The sequence below is a fragment of the Python bivittatus genome, unplaced genomic scaffold (genome assembly GCF_059951505.1).
Source record: "Python bivittatus isolate LINGU-HERP-01145 unplaced genomic scaffold, Pbiv_v1 ctg000480_np1212, whole genome shotgun sequence".
In the NCBI taxonomy this organism is placed as follows: domain Eukaryota; kingdom Metazoa; phylum Chordata; class Lepidosauria; order Squamata; family Pythonidae; genus Python; species Python bivittatus.
The window spans coordinates 63,169,142-63,185,911 of record NW_028277075.1 but is presented as its reverse complement, the minus strand read 5'-3'; the positions used below and the strand labels follow the sequence as shown (position 1 = coordinate 63,185,911).

Below are 16,770 nucleotides of genomic sequence, written 5' to 3'. Positions count from 1 at the left end.
CTCTCAATTCTATCTAATATTCTAGTTCTAATCCAAACGTACCAACTCCCAACTAGAGATGAGACCTTATATAAATACACCAATCCTTACAGATTGCACCATGTCACAAACCATGGAAGGGGAGCGTGGAGAATTTAAAAAGTTGACACAGCAGCTACAACTATGCTTCCTTTTATATGTGCCACACTTGTGATGTACATGAAAAGGGATGGGTTGTGGCTTCAAACTTGAATTTTGACCCCCCTGTAGATGCTCCTGCATGTCATCCAGATCATCCTTGCAAGTCACAAAGAAGAAAGTAATATATGTACATATGAGTTCAAATATCTGTACAAAGTATGAATGTGTGTGTGTATGTACACAGAGAGAGAAAGAGAGAGAGAGAGATTAGGCAAATAACTAAAGGGGCTAATTCTATAATTTTACTCTTTCACACACACATAAGAATACTTTTAAACTTATTCATGTTTTACCTTGTATGAATGGTAAGTTGAATACTCCTTTGGCTTCTGTTCTGCCTTCTGTTGATTATCTGGATTAACACAATGATAATGGTTTCTTGTAGTCAAGGAATGACTACAACAGGTGCCTCAGAGGATCTATAGCCAAAAAACGTACTGAAATGACACCACATTTATCTCTGTTTCACAGAAAAATATGCTTCACACTGGTGCGGATTGCTGACTAACAGCAACGGGCCCTTTCAGAAATGCCACTCAGTAGTAAACCCAGCTGTTTACCATACAGTGAGTAGTTATTTCTCTTCCACTGAAATGAACCTGAAGATAATTAATGGGGAAGAAATACATTGCCAAATTTAGAGAAGCCACTTCAGATTTTAATTGGCCTTCTCCTGAGCTTTCTAAGTTTTTTCACTCTCTATATTTGGTAATCCAGCCTATATACTGTATTTCTCACTCTATATAGAAGCATTTCATTCTTTTTCGCACCCTGGACCCTATAACTTGTCAATAGTTAACATACAAATGCCAGTATGAAATATGTTTAGCATTTCCATTCTGGTATAATGTGAAGTCTTAATCAGGGTATTAAATAATGTTTCAGGTGTTCCAAATATTTTGCATTTCCTGGACTACCTTGTGAATCAAAACATTATTATCCTTCAGGTTATGTACTTCAGATCTTGCCATATAGTTTAGGGTTTAAATTTGCGTAAGCGCATGTAGCAATTGGGGAAAGTTGCATACAAGCTGTGTATGTTAAGAAAACTCTATTAAAAATGTATATATTAGGAAAATGCACATGCTAGGTTAAGGTGTATACAAAATGCACATGTTAAGGCAAGTTGTGTAAAACAATCAATGTACATTTTCTTGCAATGTTTAAGAAAAAATGCAGAATAATGCGGAAGGAAGGAAACTCCAATGAGCAGGATTTAGATGGGGCTGTACATTTCCAATATAAACTCCAAGTTAACTCTACTGATTTATAGCACATGTAGGGTCCAACTATTTACTCTTCAGGATGTCATAATTCATGGAAATATCTTGCTTCCTGAAAGCTAATAAGTTGTTATATCTTTGTACACTGAAAGAATCCAACCAACTAGAATATGACAGAAAACTTAGACCAAAGCAGTAAAATGGCTTCCAATGCAATCTCTCCAAAGTTGCTCATGATTTTTGCAAGGCCAGGCTAAAGCAGGGCTACAGAAATGGTGACTCTTCAGATATTATTGACTACATCTTCTAGCAGTCCCATAGTAAGAGATGCTGGCTGGTATCATTCAGCAATGAAGGAGCCAAGGATTGCACCCTGGATAGAAAGGTAAAGGTCTCTGAAGAAAGGTGAAGTTTGATTAATAAGAAGCTCCTCTGTTTTTCTAGAACTGCATGTTTGACACCTGCAACTGTGAAAAGAGCGAGGACTGCATGTGTGCTGCCCTCTCTTCCTATGTCAGAGCCTGTGCTGCTAAAGGCGTGTTGCTGAGCGGATGGAGGACAAGTGTCTGCAGTAAGTTTTAGAATAACCTGAAGGATTTTGCAACCGAAAAACAGTTGCTCAGAATGTTTCTGAGATTTGTTGCTAAGTTTTGGTGGACAAGATTTTGGGGAGGAGGAATTTGAGGCATTTCTGGAGAAGAGATGATCTCCCTTGTTTTTCTCAAACTGCCAACAATTCCTTTAAAGATTTGACTGGGTGAGGCATAGATCTCCAGTATGAGGCATGATTAAAAGCATTTGACAATGTGCACAGTGACATCCTGAGGTAAACCCTTCCTTTCATACTGGCATCCCAATATAAGATGCAAATATGTAAGTCCCAAGGTTTATCTCAGGATGTTGTGTGCATATTTCATCATTTACACACATAACCCTTGGCTACCTGTAAATGGCTATTAAATGAGGGGATAGATCTTTTCAAAGGAGATGTACAGGAACTCCAGAAAAGGCAGAAAAGTTTTATCCAGCCATTGGGCATGATACTACAACAAAATCATCACACTGCTATAGGAGCAAATGTAAAAGTCTTTTTGTTTCTCTTTACTGCTACCCCAAAGTGACTTTGATGGCATTACATAAGGTAAGCATCCAAAAAGTACCACCTAGGGTCATGTGATTCTTGGTTGGAGGTTCAGACACCCAGGGACATCTTCTCATCTCCTCACATTCCCCAGTCTTTTCTTCTCCCTGTGCTCGCCCACCACTGCTTTTCTCTCCTGCTCTCCAAAATGTTTTTCACTTCAAACATTATCTTTGTCTCTGCCTTCCCTCTGTGTTCTTTTTCCATGTTCTTGACTGTTCCACCTCCTATACCTTCTTAGATCTTTCTTTCTCTCTCTATTTGATAATTCTAGCTTTTGGCCACTGCAAATGTTGTCTTTCTATAATTCCCATCTAATTCTTCTCAACCTATTCATTCTCCTCCCCGCTCACTATCCTGCATTTACCAGTCTCCTCTGGGGTTATTGGACTTTGGCTGCAGACATCTAGACAACCACAGGATAGCACCAGAGGAATGTTTCCTGGTAGCCCTAACCCCTGCCCCAATCATCCCTCCAGCCTCTCTGTGCTGCCTTCCCCATGCACAGTCACCTGCTGCAAGGTTGCAGTTTCTCCATCTGTTCCAAAAGGAAAAAACCAAGCAACAGCATTTCTTTCCCTTTAGGAAAACTGTGATACTGATAGTGTTTCATAGCTTTCTCTCCTACTGTCAGTCCTCTAACTACTAACTAAAACAACATAGCAAAGGTATACAGAACATGGCTTCTGGAATTCTTTGTGTCTACTTCAGTGTTGTCCAAACTTGGCCACTTTAAGATGAGTGGACTTCAATTCCCAGAATTCCCCAGCCAGCATGACTTGCTGGGGAATTCTGGGAGTTGAAGTCCACTCATCTTAAAGTGGCCAAGTTTGGACAACACTGGTCTACTTAACAGCACCAGTCTCTATTGTATGACTGGGGGGGGGGGGAGGAGGGGGCTTAGAATGGAGGAGTCAGGATCATTGTGAACCGCTGTCCCCAAAGTGACTCCCTTCCCCTCTTCCTGCACGGGGACAAAAGTTGTGTATCATTTCTTCAACAGAAAATGCTTTCCAAAAGAGCCTTTGTGCCATGGTGCTTGATATTGCTCAGGGAAAAAGAATACCCATGCCTTCTTCTGTTTAATTAAGTTTTGCTTGGAAAAAAAAATCACCGCCAAATAATATTTTGTTATTACATAAAAGGCACAAATACAATTAAAATAATTAAATGACAATCAACAAAATAAATATGCATAAACTAAAATAAAAAGTAGAAGCAATCAACCAAAAGCCCTGTCCCTACTTGTTTTCAACTCGGGCTCTGAAAATGCTGTTCGAAGCTCCCCATTCACTGGAGGCTGTCATATTTTTCAGAAGAGAGGAAAAAAGCATATGCTGAAAAATTAGTAGCCTTAAAAAAATTGACTCCAAAATTAGCCTGGAATCATCTACTTGCTTCAAAGGCCAATAAAACACTTTTGTTCTATTTATTTTAAAATATTTATGGGCAGCCTCTCATGCCTTGTATCATCAGGGGATGGGTAATTTAGCCACCTTTTATTCTGATTGTCCAACTTTTTCTGGACTCACTGTTACTTTTCAACAGCTGAATTCACATGCCCCCTGGCCTTTTGCCTGGAGTATCCTGCCCTCAGATTCTTTAGGTCTTATAGGTTAGGGTTACCCAGTATTTTAACTGGGCCAGTGGCAAATGAGAAGCCAGTGTAGTTCTTTCAGCGGTGATATTATTTGGCAGTGACTACCCTGACTGGTCATAAAACTTTTCTTTTTTGAGCCACATTTTACTCAAGTTGCCACTTTTATAAAACAGAACATGTTTTGATGTACATGCAGAGATTTGGAGAGGTGTGTGTGTGTGTGTATTTGCAATTGCTCCCTGCCATATCTAGTACTTCCTAGCCATAATCCCTACATGAATCCTGGCACTGAAGCAATTCTTTTTCCTTTTTCTCTTCTCAAGCCAAATACCAAATTTGTCCTGAAACCTGGACTTATCATTACAACATTGATACCTGTCAAGCCACTTGCCGAGGTCTGAGTGAGCTTGATGTCACCTGCAACATCAAGTTCCCTCCTGTGGATGGATGCACCTGTGAAGAAGGGACATACCTGGATGACAGTGGCAAATGTGTGCCTGCCACTAATTGCCCTTGTTACTACAAAGGATCTGCCATACCATCTGGAGACGTGGTTCATGACAATGGCGTCATATGGTGAGGGACTTGAAATAAGCATGGGGTGTAATGAGAGAAATAACAAAAATCTGTGACTCAAAATGTGTCAGACCCAGCCCAAGAACGACAATGAAACAGTCCAGTTGAGTTCAGTTCCTTTATTTGCTTACACCTTATAGACAGAATCTTGCCAGACTAAATCTATACTGCTGCAACCAGTGGATATACCCTGGGAGATTCTAGGGAGTGGCTATTGTGAACCTGTTTCACTCCCCCCCCCCCCGCCCCATGCACTGTGTTGTCTTCTGTCTCCTTTCCCCTCCTGGAATGCACCCCCTCCTTCCTGATAGTCTTGATCTCTGCTGCAACCCACCACATCACCCTCCCCTTCGTAGATACATTCCATCATAAAATGAAGCATAATCCTAGGGAAGAACATGCTTATTCAGCCTTGCTTGTGAGCTGACAGTTCAGGGCCACATCTGCTTTCAGAAAGGTACTTCAGCAGCCAGAGAAGCTAAAACTTCATACCTGGTATAGTGCTGCTAGTTTTACTTCTTACACTGAGCGATTTAAAAAAGAAAAGGAATGGAAGTACCTATTGACTAATTTTGTAACTTCTTGTATTATTTCCATTTTGTCACATTTCCATCTGTAAATATTTGGGGCATCCAAAGATGCTTCTAAATGACCAGATCTGTCTGATCTGAAAACTCAAGAGTTTGGGGAGACAGAAGAATGAAATTGATTTGTTATTATTTTTGAAAATTGGTCAGGAAAACTGAAATGGAACTGAATTTAATCAGTAGGAGAATCACTTTTTTTGGTTGTTTCTTTGTTTACCTAGGACAAAAAGTAAAATGGTAAGAGTTAGAACTGTGGGGAAAGGAACAACAGTCTTTCTACACAGCAAATTTTGAGGATTGTATCTGGTTATGATGGGGGAAGCTGGCAATAGCACAGTTGAACTATCTGTTTGTGGCCCACCCATTTCCAATAAAAACACTTCAAAGATCCATAGGAAAGGACCCTTAAGTAAAACTTCTAACGACTTGTCACCAAAAACAGATTGCTTTCAGCATTTCAGCATATTCCAAATGGTTTCTCTTCCCCCTCCCCCTCCCCCTCCCCCTCCCCCTCTTATTACAATATAATAAACTGTCTTATTCTCTTACAGTACCTGTGTACAAGGCAAGCTTCAGTGCATTGGGGAAGTGAAACCACGAACAGGTACAACCACAATTTTATTCCCTGTCTTGTTATGATGGTTTTGCAGCCTTGCTCAGATCCAACAAGGGAAATGTATGCCTAAAGCAAACATAGTCTTTAAGTGCAGTACTTTATGAACACGTTTGCTATTTATTTTGGCATGGTAGCACTCCTAATGGGCAATGGGTCTATTAAATGGCAGTATTTGTAGAAATTGAACACCTGATTGGCTAATCTAGAAAGAAAAGTTGTATTAGATCTAACATATCTCTCACAAACAAGAGAATTCCTTGAGCAAAGTTGTTGGCTCAAGATACGCTGCCAGCCAAGAGATGTGCAGTTGATTTTTGCTGATTTCTCTTTCCTCTGCAATATGCAGGATTCAGTTCTAGAGTGTCCTCAACCTTCCAGAGCAGAATTTGAGGGACTGAAGAGATTGCAAGGGAGGAGAGCAGTCAGTGAAAACCCACAATCCAAGCACTGTTTCTAAAACTGAAGCATGAATATTCATTTGGATTTAATTTGTGAAATCTTGAACAAAACAAGATTGAAATTCTTTTAGGACAGAGAATGGAGTCCATGTTAGCTGTATCCGTAAAATCTAATATTTGGCATAACATAAGTTGTATAATTACTAAGATATGATCTCAGACTGAACTAGTTTTTCTTTCTATAAGATTGTGATGCTCCTATGATCTACTTTGATTGTGCCAATGCCACAGCTGACACCCATGGAACTGAGTGTCAGAAGAGCTGCCAGACACTTGACATGGGATGTGTAAGTGTGGCTAGTTATAAGTGGGTCTTATTTAAATAGCCTTTTCGGCTTACATGGGATTGTTTTCTTGATGAAAATGCAGGACAGAAATTTAATAAATAAAATAACATATTAATGACTGCAATTATAGTCTCTTGAGCTAAATGTGTGAAGCTGCCAGCCAGCAGGTAATTGACTATAATGAAAATGATCTTTCTATCTCTGAAACTACTAGCACAGCTTGGCACACTGCCTTCCTACCACTTTAGGGAGATATTGCTAAATAGAAATCAGTTTGATAGGTCAGAAGAGATTATGGTTAATGAAGTACCTAAAGAACTTCTCAGTCCCTTCTGAAAGAGAGGAGGATACCTGTACAGTAAGTGTGGTTAACAAACATGGCATAGTTATGATTCTGCATACTTTGATAAATTATCAAGATTATGCTGACTCACTGTCCAGAGATACATTGGCATATTCTCAATAAAAATTCAGAGAGCCCTCTTCATATTAAAATACCTGGGGGGGGGGGGGGAAACAGAACCTTGAAACAACAGTGTACACATTAAAAATAATAGGAGGGACTGATGCTATTTTGAAATTACCTTTCAGTTGTACAATATCTTAGAGATGTTGGTCCTTGTCCTATGATTTTGACAGATAACACTTTTTGTTATTCCTCTACGATTGCAGTATAGCACACAGTGTGTCTCTGGTTGTGTATGTCCTGATCAGCTAGTGTCTGATGGCACAGGTAAATGTATACCTGCTGAAGAATGTCCGTGCATTCACAATGAAGCCACATACAAACCAGGAGAAACTATAAAGGATAAATGTAATACTTGGTATGTATAAATCAATGGCTGATAGCTGAAATAAAATATCCAACCTATATTGTATTCATGCACACCTATTAACTTCAAGTATGTTTTTGGCTATGTAGTACATGCAAGAACCGAAAGTGGAAATGCTCTAATGAACCTTGCCTGGAAACTTGCTCAGTTTATGGAGATGGTCATTATATCACCTTTGATGGCAAACGATACACCTTCAATGGAGATTGTGAATACACGCTGGTCAAGGTATTAAACTTTTTTTCAAGTTCCTACTTGACATATAGTTACAATTTTTTAGCTTTGAGTCTCAATATTTGTGTTCGTGAAATTTAATGCCACATTCTTCTCTGCAGAATCACTGTAGCAAGAACAGTACAAATGTAGGAACTTTCCAAGTGATCACAGAGAATATCCCCTGTGGTTCTACTGGGACTACCTGCTCAAAAGCCATTAAAGTGTTCTATCAGGTAAGTAACTTAGTGGAAGGTGCAAACACAGTATGACTTGTGGACCTCAACAAAAACATGTAGTATGAAATCATCATACAGTAAGGGGAAATCCTGAAATAGGATAGGGTAACCATATGGCATTATTTTTTCAAAAATATCAACCAGCCAGCCCAGAACTTGCCAATAATGGAAATCTCCAGCTGAAGATATTATAAGTAGTGGCATTGATAGGGTTTTGTGTGTGTGTGTGTGTGTGTGTGTGTGTGTGCACCTTCAAGTCAATGTTGACTCCTGGCAACTGCCGGGACTAGCCCCTGCAGTTTTCTTGGCAAGATTTTTGGAGGTGGTTTGCCCTTGCCTGCTTCCTAGGCCTGAGAATGATTGGCCCAAGGTCACCCAGCTGGCTTTGTGCCTAAAACAGAACTAGAACTCACTGTGTCCTGGCTTCTAGCCTGATGCCTTAACCACTACACCAAACTGGCTCTCCATTGATAGATATAGGTACAAATATTTATGTTGGTTGTATTTTATCTTTTAGAACTATGAGTTACTACTTACTGATGGAAAATTTGAGGTAATACAGAGACTTCCTGGTGGAGGTAAAGTGCCATTCAAGATCCGATACATGGGCAACTACATGGTGATCGAAATTATTGACGGAGGACTGATCCTGATGTGGGATAGAAAAACCAGTGTGTTCATCAAACTTACAGCAGAATTTAAGGTGAGGTGCAAATGCAAAGTATAAACTGAAGTTCTATTCCTTTCTGAAGAATTGCATTGAAAAATTATGTTAGGGAATGAATGATACATTTATAATATTCTTCTACATTCACTGAAGAACAATGTGTAAGAGTTAAACATGAACATGTTTTTTGTTGATAGAACCATTGATAACAATGAAAAAAGACAGTGTTCTGACATTGTATTATGCAGAACAACAAGCACAGTCATTATGAATGACAATTCTCTGTTGACCTTGTTATAGCTAACATTACTGTTAAATAACTAGTTTTTGTTTTGTTTTAGTTTTCGGGGGGGGGGTTGCATTATAAGAACATCAATGATTGGCTACAGCATAAATATTTGCATTGCAGAAATATTGCAAATATTTTTATTCTAGTGGAACTACCACATTTCATTGAACATTGGCATTTATATGGAAGTCATTATCATTCCAGATGAGTTCTGTGAATAACGGAAGAGGCATATGCATATATGAATTTTTGCAATTTGTTGAAAGATCCAAGTTTATGATGATATGCCCCTTGAATTGCTTGTCAACATACAGCAGAAGCAATATTTGGATATCACACTGAACTATGCTTCCATGAAATATGAACAGGTTTAGACTGTAAGCTCACAAACTCCCTTCCCTAACTGTCTTGCCAGTGTTTCACGACCTTGGCAATTTCCAGGTGTGTGAACTTCAACTCCCAGAATTCTCATCAGTGGACATACTGGCTATGGAATTCAAGGATCTGAAGTCTACACACCTGGAAATTGCCAGGTTGGGAAACAAAGTTCCATATGGTTGAAAGGATTGCAAAAGCTTTCATTTCTGTTTCCAGAAGATCAAGGCAGAATACAGAGAACTCCCTTCTTGCTTTTTTCCCCAGTGACAATCCTGAGATCAAATGAGCAGAAAGTAAAATCACCACTCAGTGAGCATCCTTGCCTGAGTATAGGAATGAACCTGAGTTTCCTTAGTTCTAGTCCAGTACTTTACAATGACATCACATTAGTAGACAAGCTATGATTAACATTATGAACTGGTTAATTTTAAACTAGCTTTGCACAACCTCCCTTCCAGATAGGTTTGGATGACAACTCCCAAAATCTCCTAGCCAACATGGCCAGTAGCTGGAGACATCTATTTAAAGACAGTGTTTGAAAACAAACATTCTAAACCCTGGTCACTGAAGTTGGCTTGTACTAATTTACCCCAATTATTAATGTTAATCATAGTTCTGTGTCCAATCTCAGGGCAAGCCCAATATAACCAAACCTTCTGCATGAGGAAAGACCCATCTGCTCACTCCGTAAAACAAAACCTTTCAGTTCTGTTAAGTATTCTTGTGCTCCATTCAAGGGTGACCTTTCAATGCTGGGCTGTGCAATTTATGGTACATAAGTATATGCACACATAATGTTGTAGAAAATATCATTTCATATTTTTGGATTTGTTTTCTTTTTATGTCAAGCAATGTCTGAGTCCACTGAAAAGAACTGTATATTTCACAGAATATTTCTCACAGAGTAAAATACATAGCAATGGATTACTTTAATGATTTGAGGAACTCAAGCAACTTTTGAAGAAATATATTCCCAGAGGGATAGCCATGTTATGCTTTTGAAGAAAAAAAAAATCAACCAAGTCTTAAAGCTAACTACTTATGGAATAAATTGGGGAAAAGATAGGCATAGCGATATCATTGCGATAAAAATAATGCTCTCTCAGCGTAAATAAAAATAAATTGATTTCATAGATGCCTAAGAGTTCTTTTAAAAGTTGCTTTTTGAATCCACATTAGGCATGCATAGACTTGTGTTTGCCTTTGATGTATACAGCTTTGAGCACATGAGGCTCTCTATTGATTTTGAAAGTATGTATGGGAAAAATGGCACACTGGTCCTCCTCCTTCATGTAAATATACTTAAAAGTCCCAGAGTACCGTATTTTTCCGACAATAAGACGCCCCCATGTACAAGACGACCCCCACTTTTCCAACCCAAAATTAAAAAATCAATATTTTAAAGATAGTGCAGAACACATTTTTATTGAGTAATTAGTTAACATTTACCGGATACACTCGGTGGGAGGAGGCCCAAACCGTCTCTCTGCAGCTCTATTTCCAGGCTCTCTTGCATAACTGATTACATTCGAGCACGAGTGAAACTGCCGATAGCTCGTCTCTGCAAACAGCCTTCCTCTAATTGGTTTGTTCAGCATCAGCTGACGTCAGTTACATCAGGCTCCTGATTGGAGGAAGTCTGTTTGGGAGACAAGCTATTTCACTCGTGATTGGAGGCTAGCAATAGGAGGAAGCCTCTCTGCAGAGACAAAGTATGGGCAGTTTTGCAACCGCGCGATTCTCGGCTGACTTCCTTGAATAAGACGGCCTTCAGTTTTTAGGGTAAGGATTTTAGAAAAAAGTATCGTCTTATAGTTGGAAAAATACGGTATATGCATATTCTTCAGCATTAACAGGGTTAGATCTCTAAACCTAGAAATGTATCTCTCCAGCTTTCAATTTATTTGCATTTTTCTCTGTGCAGGGTCAGGTTTGTGGCCTTTGTGGAAACTATGATGGCAATGACATCAATGATTTCACCACCAGGAGGCAGTCTGTAATAGGAGATGTCCTGGAATTTGGTAACAGCTGGAAAGTTTCTCCCACTTGTCCAGATGTCCCAAGCAGCAGGGATCCTTGTTCTGCAAACCCATATAGGAGTTCCTGGGCGCAGAAGCAGTGTAGCATCATTAACAGCAAGACATTTGCTCTCTGCCATCCTCAGGTATGGACAGATCTATTTCTGAAGACTATGTAGGGCATTTGAACAGATCTTAACCAACACATTAAGAATATGTATACATAAAAATGCTTAGGTTAAGATACAGCAGCCAAGCAACTGTAAGGAGATGCTATCATTCTGGCATTCCAAGGATTACAAAAATAAATAAAACCTTGTTCCAGCATTTTGTGATTCTCAGACAAGGATTCCTTTGTAAGTGGAGTCCTTTTACTACCAACTCTGTACTTCAGGCACTGCTTATTCTTTGGTAAACTTGGCATGGTAGTAGGAAGGGGCATTAGGTATAGTTGCTAATAGATCTTGGTGGTACAATATGAAGTAGATATTGTATATCTTGCTTTCAGAAACTTTTAGCAGTGCTTAAGCTATACGCAAGTATTCAGATTGTCTACGTTCCTTTTTAATTAGTCCTAAGAGACATCAGCACAAAGCATTTGGGAATATAAATAACTGAAACACACATTTCTGAATGCTCTGTGATATGAAGCATTAATGGTGGATCTAATCTTGCTCTAAACTTAGGCTAAATCCCGTTAATGTTTTTTTTTTTCATAACCTAACCTTTGATCCTTTTATGACTAAGTAGCTTACATTATTTGTGGTCTACTAAGAATATTATTTCCATTTTTACAATGTGTACATTGCCTTGCAGATTTATGGATCACTGCAATCATTTAAGTCAATAATTTCTACAAAGGAAAATCAAAAGCAGATCCCACTATGGTTAAGCTTTCTAGCATTGGTATTAACATGTCAATAATTGTTGAATGTGAACTTTAAGAAAAAAGTTCACATTCAACAATTATTGGACATGCTAATATCCAATTTGTTTCATTGGCAGATTGCATCCTGATCCATTACTAATGATAGATGATTCATAACTGTTTCATATCTACCAGATGCATCTCAAAACACTTGCTTTCATGACTACAACAAATTGCTTTTTGCATGCAGTTGTTACTACAGCAAATGGTATAAATGAAAGAAAGAACAATGACCAATAATGTCAGTTCTCCAGGATGAATTGGTTGGAGACATAAGAATGGCAACTGGGGGGAAGTCTCTCCCCCGCTCATTATCAAACTAACCTACCCAAACTAAGGCATACATTGAATTAGGTTCATTATTTTCCTAAAAGGTTGAACCAACTAAATATTATGAAGCCTGTGTATCTGATGCCTGTGCTTGTGACACTGGGGGAGACTGTGAATGTTTCTGTACAGCTGTAGCTGCATATGCACAGGCGTGTCAGGAGGCCGGCGTATGCATCCCTTGGAGAACTCCATCCATCTGTCGTGAGTACACTTCCCAGGAATGGTGAAGGTGGGAATAAGAGTAGAAAACATTTGTAATTTGTTCAGTTCTCATGACCACACCAAAAGTGATTTTTAATAGTACAAAACTATCAACATTGGACTTATGATGAGTGCTCTGAATGCACCCAAATGCTGCAAAAGCTGAAAATCTTCAGAAGGTATTAACTTTCAGAGCTGATGTTTACATTCAGTATTTCACATCATTACTGCATCCTCATGTCTTTATCTCAGCCCAGTCCAGAAAGATATCAATGAAAGATGTCTATGAAGATTGCTGGCAATGCATTCATACTCAGGTTTTACTTGCTCATGTGATTTTGTGTAATGAGTACCTAAGTCTCTAAATATTTGGAACTACCTTAAGTTAAAGTTGAGATTCATTGAACCGTATTGCTACTAGGTAGCTAGCATATGAACAGACATGTGTCCTGTATCTAAGAAAGCCTTACTATATTGCTAGGGAGGATACACCTATGTCATATGAATAAGATGATATGTGAACAAGTAAATGCAAGGGAATATTTGGAAACAGAATAATAATTCTTGGAACAAGATGTAATCCTTCCAATGTATACTTGAGGTGAATTCCCCCTGCCCCCACCATTAGATTCAAATAATTTTCAGCCCATGGTCTTTTTTGCTATCCATGGGACAACAAGTTCAGTGTGAATCCTGACATCTCAAGAGATTTAGGGATTCCCACAAGATTTTAGCCATTTTTAACCTATAAATTGTTCTTGTGCGTGTATCTATATTGGATTCTGTGGGTGCCATTTAGCATCAGATTGCTGAACACTTGTCTCTCAGAAGTAACTGCCACTGATTTTATTTGGACTTCCTCCAAAATAAGTCCAGTGAAAAAACAGCAGATATCCTCTCATAGTCTTATTAGGTTCAAGGGCACTTATTTCACGATAAACAGGTATTGGACTGCAATCTTGGTTTGATAATGCTTTCAAATAAGAAAATATCATAACATTCATCGTATTAAGGGACATTAAAAATTGTAGAAAACTCTTGTAAAACAAATGCATTTAATTTGAACGTTTCATTTCTCCCCTATTTCCTTTCCTTCCAGCTTTATTCTGTGATTACTACAATAAAAAGGGAGAGTGTGAATGGCATTATCAACCTTGTGGTTCTTCTTGCATGAAGACCTGCAGGAATCCAAACAATTGTTCACTTGAGTTATATGGCTTGGAAGGTATAACATTTATGCATCCTACCTTTGATCTGCATCAATCATGAAAAGCTGAAAATTGCATTATTCTATATTAATTGTTGTAATTTCTACAGTAGGAACTATTCAAGGCTTGCTTAAGAAGTGAGGATATAATTTTCCAAGCAATTCTTTATACACAGTGTTAAAATTATTTGTTCAGTTCTCAATTATTTGAGTTTAGTACTCAATTTAGTACTAATAATTTAGTATGGATGGATACAGCTTTGCACGTGCTAACAAATAGAATATCATACTTAGTAAAACAAGAAAAGAAAAAAGATGCTTGATCTGTCGGCACAACATTTATTTTGTAAGCATAGTTTTGAAAAATGTTAGGCATTGTCTGCTCTCCTTTCCATCAAGCTTTGAAGATTAGATTTTGTGAAAATGTCTCACATATATCTATTCTCTTCCCTGCTTTGATCATCTTGTCTGGTGAAAAGCTTACACCAAATTCTCTTTCTTACTATAGGGTGCTATCCAAAATGTCCAGCCAATAAACCCTATTTTAATGAAGATGAGATGGACTGTGTCTCCCTTGAAAAGTGTGGCTGTTTTGATGACAAAGGATACTATTATAAACCAGGAGAAAAATTGCCTTCAGAAAAGAGCTGTCAATCATGGTAAGATTTGTCTTTAAAGCGCCAGGACTGTGAAGTTAAAGTTCTGGTGGAGGCATTACTTAAGACAGCAACGTGTTTCATAAAGTAACAGCAAGAATTAGCAGGCAACCTTCTGAAATGCTCTTCTGAGGATTAATTTCTTGAAAAAGATCGTACTAGGATGCACTCTACTTTCTATTCATCTCACCCCAGTTTGGGCTAAGAGTTTGCTCAAATTATTTCAATAAATAATGACACTTATTCTTTTTGACACTGAGCTATTTTGTTCCAGTTAGGGCATAAGATTTTCTGTCCCCATTCCTTTTTTCCAATCTTGTGAAGAGAGACATTTTCTGAAAATGAATTAATATAACTTAAACAAAGGAAAAATAATAGTAACCTGAAGAACTTCCACAAACAGAAAGGACGAGTATGTTTACAAATTCTGAATTTGGCAGGAAGCTATTTTTTTCCAGACATTTTGACAGGAGATTTCTATACAATGATCTGAATCTGCTTGTAATGGTGTGTTGGTTTCTATATGATTATATTCCAATTGTACATAAGTACATTTGTTTCAGCCTGCTGTGCTTTTTAAAACTGTGAGCAGTCTTCTAACATGTGTTCATTCATTTCCTTACAGTTATTGTTCAATGGACAGCAAAGAGGAGTGCAGATATGATGAAAATGGTGAGCAGATTGTGTTGATTTGATGTGGGTGGTTATTATTTGGGTCAGCTGTTGTGAGGACTGAAACAGCCTTAATGACCAACTGATTTTTTGAATGGCAGAATGTTACTGTGTCTATGAAGGAAAGATAAGCAAACCTGGCGATATCATCTACAACACAACCGATGGCATTGGAGGATGCATCGTGGCCATTTGTGGTCAAAATGGCACAATTGAGAGGAATATCTTTCCATGCCACACAACCCCTACTAGTATACCCACCTCTACTGTCTTTGAATTTACTAGCACCACTTCACCAGCGACTACTAGTTCAGGTACAAATTCTAACAACTCTGTGGACTTATATTTTTCCTTAATAAATGAAATGAGTCTCCAGTTAGGATGTTGGCCATATTAGAATAGAAATGTTAATGCATTTGTAATATATGATAGTCTAATGTCCATAATAGGTAAACTCATGAAATCTGTGATCAAAAGATTCAGAAAAATGAGATATTTTCACTTTAAAAAGAATCTATTAATTTAGTCCTCTTTAGTTATTACAGCACCTCCAAAATAATCTTAGGAACTGTAGTTTGATGAGAATGCTGAGAATTTCTTAGAAAATTCCAGTTAAAGGTTTAAATAGAGACATAGGGGAAAAAATCTAAATTCATAAAAATTTATAAAATATATAAATTTATTTTTATTTAAAAAGATTTATGAACTTATAAATCTAAATTTATAAAAAAAAACTTTATAAAATATGAGCCCCTGAAATTTTGAATTAAAATATTCAAAATATTCTTAATCTTGTAAAAGGGCTTTTTCAGTATGCTTGTGATGGAAAGGAATTATGAAGGCCAGGCTCAGAGAGATAAACATTTTCTTAGCTCGCCGGAGGAGCGTGGGAGATACAAGAGGATGAGACTGGCAGCTCCCTGAGGAATTCACAGTGTTGTGGCTGGCTGACTTGGGAGATGGGGTTTCAGTCTGGGAGATTCTTGCTAGAGGTTGTAGCTAATAAACATAGCTGAACTGAATTTGCATCATCTCTTGGAGTTCCTTGAGCCAGACCTGACATCAATCTTCCCAGACTGAAACCCCAGTTCCCAAGTCAGCCAGCCACAACACTGTGAATTCCTCAGGGAGCTGCCAGTCTCATCCTCTTGTATCTCCCACGCTCCTCCGGCGAGCTAAGAAAATGTTTATCTCCCTGAGCCTGGCCTTCATAATTCCTTTCCATCACAATGCTACAGATATGATGGGGAGGAGACTCTGTAAAGAACATATCAGTTCTGCTACAGGAAAGACTGCTGTATGGAGAAGTAGGGGCTTAATTTACTACCCCACATTCCCACATTACAGCAACATGGAAGGATATTGTGGAAAAGAAAGCATTTGGCCTACTGGCATGGTATCATATGAAACCTTGTAACTATAAAATATTCTGAGGCATTTAATATAATAAAGAAAGAATGACCATTTCCTC

At 38.3% G+C, this 16,770-nt stretch overlaps 1 protein-coding gene across 1 annotated transcript in view; it reads left to right on the top strand.

Moving 5' to 3' along the window:
- The window catches only part of MUC5AC (mucin 5AC, oligomeric mucus/gel-forming), a 72,449-nt gene that overhangs the window by 21,466 nt on the left and 34,213 nt on the right, over nt 1-16,770 (top strand). Inside the window, exons 16-30 of the mRNA XM_088146066.1 lie at nt 652-746; nt 1,848-1,974; nt 4,468-4,720; nt 5,859-5,911; nt 6,568-6,668; nt 7,341-7,492; nt 7,591-7,729; nt 7,837-7,950; nt 8,471-8,656; nt 11,212-11,451; nt 12,608-12,764; nt 13,864-13,989; nt 14,480-14,630; nt 15,253-15,299; nt 15,401-15,613. Coding sequence (XP_088002192.1) covers nt 652-746; nt 1,848-1,974; nt 4,468-4,720; nt 5,859-5,911; nt 6,568-6,668; nt 7,341-7,492; nt 7,591-7,729; nt 7,837-7,950; nt 8,471-8,656; nt 11,212-11,451; nt 12,608-12,764; nt 13,864-13,989; nt 14,480-14,630; nt 15,253-15,299; nt 15,401-15,613 — 2,154 coding nt within the window. The remainder of the gene's footprint in view (nt 1-651; nt 747-1,847; nt 1,975-4,467; nt 4,721-5,858; nt 5,912-6,567; nt 6,669-7,340; nt 7,493-7,590; nt 7,730-7,836; nt 7,951-8,470; nt 8,657-11,211; nt 11,452-12,607; nt 12,765-13,863; nt 13,990-14,479; nt 14,631-15,252; nt 15,300-15,400; nt 15,614-16,770) is intronic.